At 36.3% G+C, this 17,769-nt stretch overlaps 2 protein-coding genes across 2 annotated transcripts in view; both read left to right on the top strand.

Moving 5' to 3' along the window:
- The first annotated feature begins 46 nt into the window (after positions 1 to 46).
- LOC149014741 (pfkB-like carbohydrate kinase family protein) lies at positions 47 to 13,908 on the top strand. Its single transcript, XM_089156170.1, is given in 11 exon segments — positions 47 to 195; positions 300 to 425; positions 5,336 to 5,438; positions 9,596 to 9,643; positions 10,260 to 10,357; positions 10,428 to 10,542; positions 10,651 to 10,733; positions 11,149 to 11,469; positions 11,471 to 11,717; positions 12,468 to 12,534; positions 12,996 to 13,908. Coding segments are annotated over 10 exon segments (1,287 nt in total). The 5' UTR covers positions 47 to 108; the 3' UTR covers positions 12,527 to 12,534; positions 12,996 to 13,908.
- A 1,869-nt stretch (positions 13,909 to 15,777) lies between these two features.
- LOC149014740 (Protein kinase superfamily protein) overlaps positions 15,778 to 17,769 on the top strand; it is a 39,569-nt gene continuing 37,577 nt past the window's right edge. The window contains exon 1 of the mRNA XM_089157215.1: positions 15,778 to 16,423. Coding sequence (XP_089013341.1) covers positions 16,204 to 16,423 — 220 coding nt within the window. The 5' untranslated portion in view covers positions 15,778 to 16,203. The remainder of the gene's footprint in view (positions 16,424 to 17,769) is intronic.

Here is a 17,769-nt window from a genome sequence, read left to right as displayed (position 1 = left end):
AGAAAATGATCCAACTTGGTTTGAATTAAAATCAGTGATTCCAGTGTCTCCCAACTCCGATCCTATTTTAGAACTCTGGCCAGGGTGGGTCCATGGTAGGTCAGTTTAATGGAGAACAGTGCAGGAAGGCGATTGAACGCTCTTTTTGAACATCTCTTATCGAATGGGAAAGGTTCAGTTCAAGTTCTTCATTCGGTAAGCTTCGTCGTTCATCTCCCAGATCCCCGGGTTGTTTTTTTTCTTCTTTCGTCTCCCTGTAATTTAAACTCTTTTTCGACTCTCGGAAATTTTGTTTTCAGAATGGACTGAGGGGAGAGGATTTGAAGCATGGGAAGTCAAATCCAGTAATTATAGGGGGGATGGTACTAGACATCCATGGTTATCCTTCTATGCCTGCCATTCCCAGGACCACGACTCCCGGCAAGGTATTCCTTCTTTTAATTTATCCTGTGAATATTTGCCAAATACCAATGAATCAGTTTCATATATGTTGTATCTGTAGAGCAAGCCTTAAGCAAATAAGTTGTGAAGTCGACTATTAGGATAATGAACTATCTAAGAATCATTGAGCGAGCGTGGAGTGTGAGCTTGAACTCTTAGCTACCGTGTATGCATGTTGGCTGAAAACGTACCCCAATTCTTATAAACCCACCTGTGGATAACGTACTAAATGAACTTGTTATGAATCATTTAGCATAGAGTATGAGCTTGAACACTAACTATTGTGTATGGATGTTTGTTGAACACCTACCCCATTCATATAAATCCACCACCGTATATCGTCTCTCTCTCTCTCTCTCTCTCCTTGTTTTTGAATAAAGCTTCTTTCCAGCCTCCCTTCATTGCTTTCAGATCACAAGGACCCTTCTACCACTTAAACTCTTAAGGCTCATTGTGCTTTTTGTTTATACAACAACAATAAGCCTTGTCCCAACTAAATGGGGTCGGCTACATGGATTCTTGCCCTCCAATCAGCCTTGATGCAAGGCCTAAGCTAACTACCCCACTTCTCCTAAGGTTATCTGAGGTCTACCCCTAGCTCTTCTAGTTCCTTCAATATGGATTATATCACTTCCCAGCTTTTATACTACTTCCAGGTTATTTTTTGTGGGAGCAACTCCCAGACCAACTCTAATATGACCGTTTCTTATCTTATCCATCCTAGTTTTGCCACTCATCTATATTGGTTTTTTTTTTTTTTGACCAAAACTCCCCGGCCTTATCCCAACTAAATGGGGTTGGCTGTATGGATCTTCCCAATTTTTACTACTTCCATTATTTTTTGTGGAATAATTCATCCAATGCATAGATGATAACACATTATTTATTAAAGGGGGACAGATTTCATATCTTAATTGTAGACGAAGAGGTTGATGATGGCAATCTTGTGCATCATATAACGTGTCATCAATATGAAAATCATTAAAAAAAGGCTGGTGACGCTGAATCCTAATAGATTTTGCTCTCCTGAAGGCCATAAACCATAGTGGAAATTGGGTTCTTGTGAATCAGCTTCCAATATAAAGCAAAACACTAAACATGAAACTGTCTAGTACTGATGCACTTATTAGGCTACTGAGGGCATAGAGTTGCTCCTTATTGGATATGATCAAAGAAGAGAGAAGACCAAAATAAAAATGAGATTGTCTCTAATTGGTAGAGAAATGGGCAAGATATCTTCTTTTTATGTAGGTGAAGAAGACTAGAAGTGGCACCTTAATGCTTTGGGATGTTTCCAAAACATTAAACATATGCATACAAACAATGTCTTTTCCTACAAGACTTATTTGTTGGCACATTCAAACAAGTTTTTCAGTAGGCACAACTATTAATCATTTAGGCTCTATATGATAATGATTAGTAAAAGTCATTTCTAGTATGCCAAATTGTATATGGATGTTCCAATTCATATTTCAAATTTTTGGCATGAAAGTTGTGTAGCACACTTTCGAGCCTCATTGAACAGAAACCAATTAGTGTTTTTTCAATGATTCTTTTTAAGTGGGGTGGCACAAGATGTGAACTTAAGTCATAAAGGTCATTTTCATGTAAAGTATAATAACAGAAACAACAACAACAACAACCATAACCTTATCCTAATACCTAACTCGATGTGGTTGGCTACATGGATCCTCAAAAGGGTTTGCCTTTCTTTTCTTATTAAAGAAAATCTTTTTCCCCCTTTTTTTTTCTTCTAGTGTTATATTACAGCATGTAGGAACCAAAACATGCAAAAAACGCGACAAATAGAAAATTCATACCCAACCTAGAAAAAATGACAACAACAAGAAGCCTTATCCCAACTAAATGGGGTTGGCTACATGGATCCTTGCTTTCCAATAATCTTTATTTGAGTTCATACCAGATACAAGGCTTAAGGTATGCATATCCTTTTCTCCTAAGGTTATCTTAGGTCTGTCCTAGCTCATTAGTTCCTTTGATCTGGATTAAGTCACTCCTCTGCACAAGGGAACTTAAAGCCCTCCGTTGAATGTGGACAAACCACCTCAAATGACTCTTTCATAACTTATCATTTATTGTAGCCACATCTAAACTAGCTCTGATATGATTTTTCTTTACTTTATTTTTCCTAGTTTCACCACTCATCCATCTTAGTATCCTCATTTCTACTATATTGAATTTATCTATATGATGCTTCTTAACTCAACATTCTGCACCATACATTATAGCTGGTCATATGACAATCCTAAATAATTTTCCTTTGAGCTTTAAAGGTCCACTTAATCCACCCTATTTTAATTCTTTGGAAACATCATCTTCTATGTCACCTTCTTTATTAAGATTGAGTTTAGGTACCTAAAGTAATTGATTTGCGGAATCTCTTTCTCATCAAGTTTCACTACCTCATAATCTCTCCAGTTACAACCAAAGTTAAATACTAAATATTCCATTTTGTTTTACTTGGTTTAAAACCTTTTGATTCCAAAGTGTCTCTCCATGGCTGTAACTTGGTATTAATCCTTATTTGTGTTCTATTCACCAAGACAATACCATCAACAAGAAGCATACACCAATGAACTTCATCTTGAATGTCTTTGGTTAATAAATACAAATAAATATGAGCTTAAAGTTGATCCTTGATGTAATCTAGTTGTAATAAGGAATTTGCCACTTTGTCCCCTCACTGTTCTTACACTTGCCACTAGATCATCATACATATCCTTAATTATGTAAATACATTTATTTGAAACATTTTTCTTCTATAACACTTGCCCAATTAACTCTCTAGGGACTTAATTGTAGGCCTTTTTTAAGTCAATGAACAACATATGAAGATCTTTTTTACACTCTTCATACCTTTCCAAAAAAGGGTGAATTGGTGCCAAAGGCTTCCGCACAAGTAGAGTTCCGCGGGGGGGGGGGGGGTTGCAATTTTTCCTTATAGCCTTATTGCAACAATTTTTGTTGAGAGGCTGTTTTGATGCCGTTGACTCTAGGCTTCAATTGTGGTGCACTGACCAATGTGCAAAGGCCCACCCCATCCCTGTACCTCTTCATGTCTCTGAATAAGGTAAACAACTTTCATTGTAGATCTTCTTGGCATAAAACCAAATTAGTTCTCCATTATGGTGGTTCCTTGTCTCAAATGGGTTTCAATTACTCTATCCCATAATTTTCATGGTATGGCTCATCATTTTATGCTTCTATAGTTATTACGGCTTTAAAATCCCCTTATTTTTTGTAAATTGGGACCATGATGCTTTTCCTCCATTCATATGACATTTTCCTTGTGTATATTTTCTTTTTAAACAACTTGATTAGCCAAGCAAGCCTAGAGTTCCTAATCTCTTCCATACTTCTATTGAGATTTCATTTGGACCTCTGTATGTAAATGGGCGAACCTCATGCCGAAGGCTTCTGCACGAGCAAATTCTGAGGAGGTAATTTTCCTATGCAACCTTAACCTAACAATTTTTGTTGGGAGGTTGTTTCGATACTTTAACCTCAAGCTAGAACTGTGGTCCACCGACCATCACGCCTAGGCCAGCCCCCCCCCCCCCCCCCAATTCTTTGTATATATGTTTGAAAAATGTATCATGGTGGATAGTATATTATTTTAAGACATAGATACCTGAATTATGTTTATCTAATGATCTTTAAAGAGATAAACTTTCCATATTTTCTTGATGTCCTCACCATGTATTAGTACTTTACCATGTTTGCTTTCAACACATCTATCATTGTCAAGATCTCTACTCTTATTGTCCCTTATTTTAGCTATCATATAATATCTTTTCCCTCTTCATTTGGGCTTAGCTTATTATATAGATCTTTATATTTCTCCTCTCTTGTTTTTTTTGCAATTTTCTTAGCTTCATTTCGGTCATCTTATTCCTTTCTAGGTCCTCAACATCCTTAGTCCTTTGCTATGTCTTAGAGTTAACTTTCTTATTCCTAATGTTTGTTTGAACCTCACAATCCGACCATTAAATCTCTATATAGGAATGGTGTTTTTTTATTGATTCACCTAGGACATCTTTAGCAACTTCTTAATACACGTAGCCATCTCATTACATGTCGTATTGGTGTCCCCCTCAAATTCCACCTTTGCTTGTCTAAGTATTTCATTTGTGATAGGTTTTAATAATCTCCTTTTAAGCTCCACCACCTTATTTTAGGATATAATTAGCCTCACGCTTTTTATGAGTTTGTGGAGTGAGGCACACATCCAAGACCACTAGTCTATCCTGTATTCTTGTGTGATTAAGCTTTCCCTAAGTCTCACCTTGCAATCCTTACACAACAATCAAGCTGACCTTCTAGTTAAGAAATCTATTTGGCTATTACGGTATTCAATTTTGAAGGTAATCAAATGCTCCTCTCTCTTTTTTAAATAAATATTTATGATAGAAAAATCAAAAGCAACAACAAAGTTTAAAACGATCCCTTCCTCATCTCTCTCTCCAAAACCATAATCTTTCATATACACTTTGCCTCTTTAATATTTCCCAATATGTCCATTTAGATCATGCCTTATGATAAAATTTTCTTTGACAAATTCCTTGTGCTTCTTTATCTATGTGTTTCCAAAATTGCAGCTTGCTACTTTCACCTGATCCTACTTAAGGTGTGTATGCACTAATTATATTTAGAATCCTCTACTCCAACTCAAGCTTGATAAATATAATCCTATTTCCAAACCTTTTAACATTTACCACATAGTTCTCTAAATCTTTATCTACTTTTATGCCCTCCACTTTGATTGTCCTTCAAAGCCATGAGAAGAATTTTTTTTTTTTTGTGTGTGTGGGGGGGGGGGGGGGATTGTCATATGTCTTTGTTAATATTCTTACTCCAAGGCTTCTGTGTTTAGGTTCACTATGTAGTTGGTGGAGTAGCAAGAAATGTCGCTGAATGCATGTCGAAACTTGGCACTATGCCTTTTATGATTAGTGCCATTGGATCTGATATGGCAGGTGATGTTGTATTTACATTTTACATTTATGCTTGGGTGAATTTCTTGTACGTCCTAGGTACCTGCCTGAATGTCATGTCACCCCATAATTTGACAACGACTTGTACCTTTTGTTGCTTTACTCATTAATATCAAAGCGGTCCACTTCTTTATTTTGATCCATGTTAAATGGTGATGTTATCAAGTTAGATTTTACTAAATGCCCAAATTACCCTTGAAGAAGGAAAACCTTACCATTTCCCCTTCTTTGTAGAAAACTTCAAATTGAAAGAGATATGATTTAGGGTTGAGATTTATTTCCTGTAATCTTTGTTAAAGGCATGGTTCAAGATCTCGGAGTGAAATCTCGCCCCTTCCAAAAACTGAGATCTTAATTGAGTTGGCGAGATCTTGATCAAGATATGTTTTTTTTTTTGGCCAACTCGATGGCGCATCTCAGTGGGTTTGAGGGTGCAAGTTGGGCTTAAACTTGGTAGTTTGCCTAATTTAGGCCTTTTAAACCATCGTACAAAAGTCGGTTGAAACTGTTGAATTTTTGAAATTTCGAGGTTGGGTCGAAACTGGGTTGATGATCAGACTTATAGAGAGTTGTCGATTATCTCGGCAACCATAGGCATAACATGTCATGGGATGTCTATGTTTGTTGGTCGAAGGAGAGGATGTTACAACACAGTGCTACTCAGCTCACGGGATGGATCCACCGAGACACTCCTTTTGGCACTGAGTAGTGCTTCCCTTTTATTGTTAGTTATTTTGTATTTGTTGTTTTAAACTTGGAAGTTATATTATTGAATGTTATGTACTTAAGTAGTTAAGTTTATTGTGTACTTCTTGGACAACTCTACATTGAGGTTATGTATATTAAATGACATGTCTACATTGATTTTTTTAGTAAAATGCATTTGCCAATGTGTTATTTATACTCTAATTAGCTTAAATGTAGAGTCCTACCTCAAAATACTCCCTAAAACTTGTCGAAAGTTCATGTCAAAACTTGCAAGAAAGAGTCCCAAGTTTTCTTGAAAATTTCCAGGTTTCCACTTAAATTTCATTTTCACCTGGTCGAAATTGAGTTTCCTCGAGTTTTTTTTCTATTTTTTGACTTTTGACTACATAGGTGGCCTTGGATTTGTGAGAAAACAACCCTAAGTATGAGTTCTAAGTTTACCCTAAGTGTGAAACTGAAATGCTATAGGATTGGGGAATGTAAGGTTATAAAACATCTAATATAGAACCTTTAAGGCACATAAATGAAAAAAAGTGTACCAAATACTTCAAATAACTTAAGTGTCATCAAGATTCCATCCATATGAGCGTCACAATCTTGACTCTCGAGAATAGAATAATAAAATTATACAACCATTAAAAGTTCTATATAAGTTATAACTTATATAAGACAAACATAAAATGATTGATCTTCCTTTGGTGTTGTAGATGTGATAAGAGTAGTTGCAAGTGAAAATTCAGCTGAAATTTGCAAAAAATGGCAAAAATTAAATGTTCCAGCGAGATATGGAGAGATCTTGAGCAAGATGCGGGAATCTCGCCCTTGATCTCTTCTCGCCTTCTTAAAAAGCAAGATATCTCGCGAGATCTCAAACCATGGTTAAAGGTGGTCATCCCGATGTGGAATCTTTGATGAAGGCATGCCAACGACTTGTTGCCTCCCCCGCCTCCTTTGCCTCCCCATGTGCACTCCATGTTTAAAAGAAGATATTGGCATGGGGAGAAGCATTTTTGAGTAGTCTCAATGATGGCCATTGGAAAAGTAATTGGTCTTGAACTTTTTTGGTTTGCCAGCCATGCCTATGATCATGAAAATTATGAGAATGCACTAATCAATTGAGTTTCAAGCTAGGCTAAGGGGTTTGTTATGTTTTGTGGTTGTCCTGAATTTAGTGAGTGGAAACAATTGATTAGATTTGTTCTTTTGGCTTTCTCTCTTTAATTAATATGGCTTTTATGCCCAAGTCAATATCATAAGAGGAGAAAGGTTTGACCCTCTAAAGTTTTTAGGGAAATTTTCAGCGCCACCCCTGAGTTATCCTTTAAAATTAATGCCTCCCCTTGAGGTACCAATTTATCAATTAGACCCCCTATAAGAGAAAAAATTATCAGAAATACCCCCTCCTGTTAGGAAATCAAAGTAAGTGCTGATGTAAGCAAGTTAAACTTTTCAAAAGACAAGAATACCCATGAACAAAAAACCCTAAGCTTGATTCATTTTCTTCTTCCTCTATTGTCTACAATCACTCCTCTTCTTCCATTTTGCAGCTTCATGGTTTCTATTCTCGCACGACTACTTTTTTGTTTTCCTCTCCCTTGCCATTTTCTTTGCCTAGAATGTGTGGGTAATATTGGAAATGGATAAAATCTAATTGAAACTAACAGTTTTAGTATGCCTGATTGATAAATTGGATAACTCAGGGGTTGGTGCTGAAAATTTCCCAAGTTTTCATCTTTGTCTTTTTGGGGTCATAAATTTCATATTGGTCACTTAGGAACCAGGAGTACACTTATCAACCACTAAGATTACTTCCTGCAAACTCATCAATTGAGTGGGAAACTTCTGAGAAAATCACAATTAGGGTCTAATTGGGTCTTTTAACCTATTTGGGGGTAATGGTTAGAAGGCAATGCTCTTCTTTATTGGGGTCTCCACCCTCTTTCCCTTTTGGGGTCAAGGAAGCTGCCCATTTGTACCATCTTTCTCTCTAGTACAAAGCTTACTTATTCCACATCCCCCCCCCAAAAAAAAAAAAGAAGAAGAAGAAGAAGAAGAGAAAAACTCACAGTCAGTAAAGGACAAGCAGTTCTCTTAACTTTCCAAATTAATTCTTCTAGGGGGAACATATTTGGATTACTCAAATCAACATGGATTCAGGAACAATCAATTTCTTCACATTCAAAATAATGGATTCTATCCCTGCCTCCTTGGAATGGTCATTTTGCCTAAAATTCTTCTCTCCCTATTATATGCAGAGAGAAGAACAAAGTGGATAAGAGAGAAAAAGGGCAAATTTTTAGCATGAATATGGAGGGTTTTCATGAAGGATGTTTGTGGAATCTGGGAGGGAAATTTTCTAAGAAAATGGCATATTTAGACATGGTCATTGTAGTCTGCCTGTAGAGGTGGGATGTCTGGTTGATGCAGCTTGAGAGACTGTTTGGTAGATCCATGGTGTGAACTGAAAGAAAAAAAAGGGTGAAGTGAGTGATAATGCAGAAGAAGCACCACTGCTTGATATAAGCATTTGCATGGGTTGCAGCAGTAGAGCATTGAGTGTGGGGCTGAGGCTGTGAGGATGGGGATGGAGTTGGGTTTTTTTTTTTTTGGTTGGGGGGGGGGGGGAAGGGGGAGAAGGGAGGGAAATAGGAAAGCAAGGGCAGTAGAAGTAATAGGTGAGAGAATAGAAATAGCAGGGTTAAAGGCATCTTCTTTTTCCTCTTTTTTTATTTTTATTTATTTTTAATTAACACCATTAGTTCCAGGGTTATAGTTTTTAGTTTTTTTTCTTTCCGAATAGTGGGGTTGACATGACATGGGCAAGAACCACTTTTTTAATTTTTTCTCTGGATTGTGTGGTAGGGGTTACAACAGTCACTTGCGCTAGTGGGGTGTCTTTGGCCTTCATATCACTTCTTGGGGGGGGGGGGGGGGGGGGTTTTACCCCTTTCATTTTCTTCCATGATTGCAGCACCGGCAAGACCGGCGGCACAAGAAATTTTTCCTTCGTACTTCTTTGGCACTGCAATAGAGACATTTCACGTGGTTCACACGTAGCTGATGGGTTCATTGTTCAAGAGGTCAGACCTTGGTGATCAATCGACCTACCAGGCCATCTTTTGATGAAAGCAGCCATCATCTAATATTTTTAGATCGTTGAGAAAAGATTTATGTTGAACAATCAGAGCAAAGCCTAATATTTTTGGAGTGGAACACCATCTGATTGGTTTAAATATTAACGTAGATATCTCTATGATGGAAGAATGTTTGATCCCTCCAAACTGCATCTGTGATACTTATACATGTTTTGTCACTTGTCAGATGGTCTGATATCTAATGCATTACAGAACCTTCATTGTATTTAACCTATCTTATTTTCTTTATTCCTGGTTGATTCTTTAACTGATACTTTTGATTATTACTTTTAATAGGAAATTTGCTGTTGGAGTACTGGAAATCTGTTGGACTTTCTACAGAAGGTGAATGTTATCCCTTGGAAATTACCCCACTTTGTATCCTGTGAGCTTAACATTATTACTTTAACATTTACTAAGTCTTTTTATGATCAATTTGGAACATACCTTGTGATTTCCTAGTTTACTTGGGTTAGTCTTTGATTGCTAAGTTATAGATTAATGTAGCTCCTTTGTTGATCTTGACTTTCCATCAAATTCTGCTGAAGTTCCTGCCCAAACTCATTTAATATCATTGCTATAACTCATATGGTACAAGTCTATCCTGAGCTGCTTGCTATAAGGTCTGCACTTCCCACTGCTCTTGAAATATTAGAAGAACATTAAATAATGAAGAAAAACTACCAGAATAGGGTAATTTTCATTATAAGACAACAGTACTATAAGTTTTGTACTTTGTCCCACATATTCTTCGGCTGAAGAAGCTTTGCATTTGACAGAACCTTGATCACGACGAGTGAGAATAATGTTCTTATGAAGTACCTTGTTCATTGGCCATTGCTTCTCTTGAGATGAGGTTATAGGCTCATAGCTCAACATTCTTCGAAGCGTTGATCTTATATGCAAAGTCATTATGAGAGCTTTTTTTGAGCATTTTCCTGTTTATGTTCTCTTTGAACAGGAATTCTGATAAGTCAAGGTATTGAAACCCCTGTTGTGTGCAATATATTTGATGTCAATGGAGAGGTGGCTGCTGCAGTTGCAAGTGTTGAAGCAATTGTAAGATGTCTTCCATTGATTATGCTATCGCATTATTGGAATGTTTTCTTACTGGGTGAAAGTGTTACAGGAGACATATCTAGTTGAAGGATGGATTCAACAGTTTACTAGCAGTATTCGTTCTGCTCCCTTACTGATGGTTGATGCAAACTTGAGTCTGCGGTCACTTGAAGCTTCCTGTAAAAGTGCGTACTATCTATGTCAAGGAAGTATCTACTGATTGTTCATGTTTTGGAAATCAAATTGTAGGATAATAATGACATGTTCTCCATTTTCCTGGTAACTTTTCTCAGTAGCTGCTCAATCTGGCATTCCTGTGTGGTTTGAGCCTGTATCAGTTGCAAAATCCAAAAGAGTTGCCTCCATCATCAAGTGTGTGAGTGCTATGATTCTTGCATGTGAATTCATTTTCTTTTAAGGTTGTGATATAGAAGAACTATCATCAATTCTTGGAAGGTTAAACATTTCATCATGTTGGCCAGACTTATTGGAGGGTCTATGACCCACCATGATGCATCAATCATTGGATCTCATATTTTCTATTACTAAGAGTCGAAGAGATTGCTACCCCCCAAAAAAAAAAGGAAAAAAGAAGAAGAAAGAGTCGAAGAGATTGAAAGTTCTAGAGACGTATTATTAAATTTTGCCTAGGTTTTTTTTTTTTTCAAATGGTTTTTGGATCTTGATTCTCCCTCTTGTGGAAAGCTTTGTGCTTAAGCTCTTGCCTTTTTTTTTCTTCCTTTTCTGCCTACTGATCTTGGGTAATTTACTTGCATTATTTACTTAAACAGGTAACATTTGCTTCACCTAATGAAGATGAACTCATTGCGATGGCAAATGCTGTTTCGAGTGAGGGTTTGTTTTCTCCAATTCAAAGGGTTGATAATGATGGAAATACTCGGTCCATAGAATCTCTTCTTCTATTACTAAAGCCAGCAATATGGGTCTTACTGGAAAAAGGTGTTAAATTAGTTGTAGTGACTCTTGGATCAGATGGCGTGTTCTTATGTTCTAAAGGTAGAACAGAGTTCATGGCTGTTGATTTGAAGATCACTGAGCCAAGTCACTTGGGGAAAAAACTGATGGAAATGGTGACTTCAAAGTGTCAAAATAAGTTTGTTTAACTCTGGGAAGCACAACAGGTGTAGCTCACATCTTTCTGTTGTACATTTCCCTGCACTTCCGGCATCAGTTATGAGGCTTACAGGGGCAGGTGATTGCTTGGTTGGTGGAACTCTAGCATCTCTTTGTGCTGGTTTAGACATGATGCAGAGTCTGGCAGTTGGTATAGCAACTGCAAAAGCAGCTGTGGAAACAAGGAACAACGTACCTACTGATTTTTGCTTGACTGCAATCACTGGTATTTCTTCTATTAGTAATTAGTAAATTTTTGTTGGCTAAACTAAGCAGTTGAGAAACACAGTTATGTTCAGATTTTCCATGCAGTGTTGGTGCCACAAAATCTCTTACATTAAATTGTTATATCTAGTTCAAATTCCTAACTGATTATGTCATCTGTTGATCAAATGTATGGATGAATCTTTTCCATATAATTTTCTATTCTGTGTTGTTTTATTTATTTGTTTTGGTAATAATCACAATTTGGTACCTTTAGGAATCTCAAAGAGGAAGAAGACTATTTCTAGGCTTTACAATGCTTTGCGCTTTATTCAGTCATTTTAGGGGTTGAGGGAATGATGACAGGGCTTACAGTATTTAGTTTCTCCATTTATATTTTTGTATGTCAACATGGCTTTTTAAAATGGTGGGAACATGGATTAGAGTGGCAATCTACAATAGCAGTGTCAGCAGAAATAGTTTTCTAACCAAATAAAATGCATTATTTAACTACTGCAATTATGTAAAGAAGAAATAAGTTGTCTTGGGGGAGCCACATGCTATTAAATACTCCTGAATCTTAGATTTGAAAATGAAGTTATTTTGTTGCTATATACTATTGATTGAGAATCTTCAAGTGGACACGCTTGATCAGTTGGTCATGATATTGACAGTTGATCCAAATTAAGGTCCAAACACAATTTGCTTTTGGCAATATTCTCCAGTTTGTATGTATGTAGCTGTGACTTCTGCTTGATGTGTTCTGATGCAGATGATGCTACAAGAGTATACTCTTCAGCAAGGATTGTTTTTGATCAATCAGTTGTGTAAATCATCAGGTAAGGCATCAGCATGAACTTTTGTTGAAATTTAAATGTCTGTGATCAGGTGTTAAGTCTTTTCCACTAAACCACTTGACCTTAAGACTGAACAAGTGGATGCTAAATTCATCTCAGGAGAACCTTTTGCCGGGTATTCCCGGGGAGCTCTGTGATTATTTATGTCAACTAACTATAAATATAATCAGATTTTATGATGACAACCCTTGATATTTCCTTTCATAGTAGTCTTTATCACTTCTGAATATTATTCATGTTAAACTTCAAGATAAGAATTGATGGTAATCTGAATCACGATTACCCATTCTTTAATTCACTGCACAAATTGGAGAAAAGTAGGTTTGAGAACTGTTCACCTACTCTCAGGTATTTGTCTCTGGATCTACTGATAGACTTAGAAAGTGCTGGTCATGGTAGATGGTGACATGCCACTAATACTCTAATTTCCATTTTGATACTAGGTTCAGAGAACACCATCATTACAGAAAGAGGAGCAACAGCCAGAATGAAACATGCCTTGTTGGAGTAGAGAATTGTGGATTAGTAAGTTGATAATGTTATGACAGAGACCTTCACATATTTCACCTAAAATAAAGAAAGGGACTTTCACTTAAATGTTATGGCCAATTGTACAATTGTCGTCACAATAGATGTAATGTTTTATGGGCGTGTTTAGTAACAGGCCAAGGAATAGTTTTTGGCCTATTTTTGCTCTCAGAACATTGAAAAACACCAAAAAGCGTTTGGTAAAATGGGTCATTCTTTTATTTTTAGGAAATGGATCAATCCAATTTTCATGTTTGAGAAAGCTTTTTTCAAAAATGTTTTGATTTGTTCTGACGTTCTCTAAAACGGAAAGCACGTCTCAAAGTTACGCACAAAGAACGACACTCAATTGAAATTTCATTTACACAACTTACTCCTTTCCCCCATTATGGGTGAGTCTCTTTTTATAGGTCATGATATAAGTCAAGAAAACATAGTTAAAATTGTTCGTAAGAACAGTACTTACTATATGCCAATTTGTTCTACAGGTGTTTTTGGTTCAAATTTTAGTGAACGGTCAAAATTGTTTTTAAACAACTGCTGTGAAAAAACGATTTTCACAAAGAACGCCGTTTTTAAAAAAGCCCGTTACCAGACACGCACCAAGTGGGTGATCTCAACAACTTGATTGGCCACATATATCCATTGTCGTGCATAAGCATTCATTGCTCATCAGCTGTATTTCTAGGTCTTTTATTTTGTCCTTTATATATATATTTTTTAAAGTCAAAACTCTTGAGCTGAATTATTCTCAACTACCAGAGCCAACCAACCAAAGCTAAAGCTGTAAGTCATGGGCTCTCCTATCAGAGCACATTGATGGTGACTTGGACGAAACTGTACAAATAAACCAAAATAACATGTAACACATAGTGACCTTTTTTTTGTTTAAAAAAAAAATTCAACCATATTTAAATGATTCAATTTATATAAGTCAAATAATTATCTAGTGTAGAATGCTTTTCTCTTTTCTTCTTAGTGTAGAAGACAAAAGTATATTAATGTTTTCATAACTAGGAAAACTCTATATTCACAAGTCAACATTATATTTTGGACCAATTTTCCTTACCTGGTTCATTCAAATAAGAAGAGTAAAAGAAAATTTCTTATCCGAATTCGAATAAGTAAAATAAAGGTATCAATAGATTTGACCATTGGTGAATAAATACTTTTTCTACATTAATTTATGTACATGTTATTATAAATGATTTTAGCCATAAATTAATGTTGTATTAGAATAACGGCTTTGCTTGGGTGCAGTAGCTGCACCAGCAGCCAATGGCTAGATGGGAAGCTATACACCCATTCAACATCTAAGCCGTTGAATTAAACGGCTTGGATTAAGGTGCATGTACAGCTGCACATCCAGCCGTTGGCTCCACGTGCAGTTGCTGCACTGAAGCAAAAGCGAGTAACAAGAGTATAAGATTTACATTTATTGAAATTACAAGTCAGAAAAAACTAATCTCATGTATGGAATATTATCTTAAAGATTGTAAAGTCAAAACTAGAACTAACGTGTTTGATTGTAGAAAAGAAAAATTCAGGTATTTGAGGTGACATCAACCAAGGCAAAAGCTTGTTTACCCCAAATTTTTTTTCCTCCTCATGTCTGAGACTCATAAAGGTCATCTTACAGTACTTTCACTATATTTTTAGGATAGTTTTTTACATATAATTTAAACATATGGTGGACTTTGTCTCTAATCCGATGAAGATTCGAGTGTATCAAATCAAAATGATATGCTCTCTGTAAAATTCTTAAACATTTATAAAAATCCCAACTATAGCTAGACATCCCAACAAGAGAAACTTTGCCATTAATCAACATTCTTGTAAGTGTAATAGATATTCTATAAATTTATATTTTCCACTAATTTGTAAGCAACTTGTGACTAAACAGGTTCTTAGACATTTTACAAAAGTTAAGGGCAATGTCTTGTCGTTAAAAAGATTGCTTAGTTGACAATGACCAACATCTCTTAATAAACAAATAACGGGTTTAATTCCCTCTCTTCTTGATTATGTTTATTAAATATGTAAAATTCCTAACCCCCAAAATCCCTAATATAAAAAGACAGAGTTCTCAAAAAAAAAGGATGGTGTTTAAAACTAAAACTTTTCAAACTTAAAAACAACTATTAAATTATTTTTGAATAATAAAAATTTAAAGAGACAAAATTAATAAAAAATCATAAGAGACAAAATTATCTCTAAGGGCATGAGTGTGGATCATCTCTCTCACCGTTTGTGCTCTTCTGACCGCTGTACAACCACAAATTATGTAGGGTTTACAAGTAAAAAATAATTAAAAAATAATAAAAAAATAAAAAAACCCAATCATCTTAATCCTATGGCTCCTTGTAATTTGTGGTCAATACCTATCAGGGGGTATAGTGGGATGATCTGAACTCCTAATTGGATTAGGTTTTCATGTTCAACCAAAAAAAAAATAAAATAAGATAAAATCGTGTGTATTAGATGTATTACAAACGCACCCAGAAGTTTGTATTTTTCGTAATTCATCGCACTTTCGAGGAGAGAGAGAGAGAGCGAGAAGGGTGACGTTGAAATGAAGAACACGTCAGATGACCGTTGCAGACTTGCAGTGCCTACTGGTATTCCACGTGTGCCAACTTCAACGCTCCTTTGAAAGACACGTGTCATGACAGTTATATTTGTATCTCAGGGTTATCCGCAATCCCGTGGTCCCCACCCAAATGCGCTCCTCAACGGTTCCGTTATTCGTTTTGTTGGCTCGGCGAAGTTGCTTCCATTTTCCCGCCTTACTGACCTAATCTCCTTTTCTCCCTCTCTCTATCTCTCTCTATCTCTCTCAATACGAACCGAAATGAACAACATTTAATCTAGAATCAGTCATTAAGCTCGTAAACCTCCTTGTCTTTGCTGACCCAGTTAAGAAAAGATGCGATAAGCAGCTTTTTTTCTTCCTTTTTCTTTCAGCTCCAATCGAATCTTAGGGTTTAACTTTGCTGCTTTCAATTGGGTTGAGTTTCAGCTCGATTAGCTTCTATTTAAGGAGCTCTTTAATGTTGTTGGCTCTAGAAGACAAAACAGATAACTGGATTTTCAGTTGTTTTCTTTAAGGAGGAATCAGGTTTAATGTCGGGAACAAGTAAAGATGATAAAGATTCATCTGTGGATAACGGTATTCCGTCCGGACTGAATCGAATTAAGACGCGACGAGCATCTCCTTTGAAAGATGGATTGGGTTCCAAAGCTGATAGTTTGCCTTCCGGCTTCAATTCCCAAACTTCTGAAGGATCTTCTAGCAGAATTCCTAGGCCCCCGGCGAACCAGAAAAAGACTCAGGAAAAACACGGTAAGATCGATGGTAGTCAAAAAGGTTTGCAACCTCTGGTTACGATCATACTGTTTGGGATTTTTAATGCTTGGGGCCGGTTCCCTTCAATTTACCCATCTCTCTTTCTCTCTTAGAGAATATGGTGTAATTTGATTATTCTGTTGATTCTCCTTGAAGTTTTCTTTAGATTTCAAGTCGTATATTGAGGGGCTGCAATGAAAGATTCATCTCAAGGACTGTCAGTTGATTGTGCAATTGCGGTTCTGTAAATTGTTGATAAAAGATGTCATTTATTGTTGACAATCATTCAAGCTATACATATTGCACCATTTAACTGATAAAGCTTTTATTGGGGATCACTATTTTCTGGGTTAGGAAATGTAATTTTGACTAAAACTTTGACCCTTTGTATCTTTGAGCATAACAGACGTCTGTGTTATTTATCTGATCTAATAGTTTCAGTTTGTCTTTCATTGAAGCTATATAATACTGTAGTGATAAAACCATGCAATAGTTTTGATCTCCAGTTTTGGCCTTTTGGCTCCTCTGAAGCGTATTTAGACCCGTGGACAATAATAGCTAGCTGAAATCCCAGTCAGATGCTTTAGATTTTGTTGGATCGGTTCTTGGGGTTATATTGAATAGTATGATAGAAGCTAATTAGGAATGTCCTTTGCCATCTTCTATCTTTGATCTCTGCGTTTTTCTGCTTTCTTCGTGCCACTCTCCATGGAAGCAGGTTCTGTGGCATTAGTCCTTGGCTGATCCCTTATTGTGAGTTGAAAATCATCATCATATGGGTTTAGAGGAATAGGACATTGGCCCAAACACTAGAATTTGAGTCGCGATGACTCAATAGTACCACAAAAAGAGAAGTTTTAAAAGTAAAAATATTGACACAACCAGATTTATCATATTGTCTTGTCTTGTTATGGAATCAGGCTGGACAAAAATTTAAAACATGTTACAAAAGATAAAAGAGAAAAGCTAGAAGTATGGCTAAAAGCTTTATTGAAGCACTACAGAGATGAGACCCTAGTTATCCATAAACATGCACTAATTTTAGCAACGATAGACATATCTTTTCTTGAACATACAGGAATTCGTATTGAATTTTATATTGGTCACTTAGTATTATGATATGCTTCAAAATTATCCAGTGGGAGTACAGATTGCTGGGTTATTCATTGATTACATAGAGAAACAAAGCACAACTAGGAAATTTTTATTCAACTCTCTGGAGAAATAATTACCATGAATCAATGTTATTTCAGCCATCCAGGATTATCATTCATTATTCAGCTCAATGTGAAGGTCTGTTCTAAATGTCAAATTGTTAGCTAAACTTAATTTGATGACCATGT

The sequence above is a fragment of the Hakea prostrata genome, chromosome 5 (genome assembly GCF_041222555.1).
Source record: "Hakea prostrata isolate BN-2017 chromosome 5, UWA_Hpros_2, whole genome shotgun sequence".
Classification (NCBI taxonomy): Eukaryota; Viridiplantae; Streptophyta; class Magnoliopsida; order Proteales; family Proteaceae; genus Hakea; species Hakea prostrata.
The sequence above is the reverse complement of the archived record's forward strand: the minus strand, read 5'-3'. Positions and strand labels throughout refer to the sequence as shown.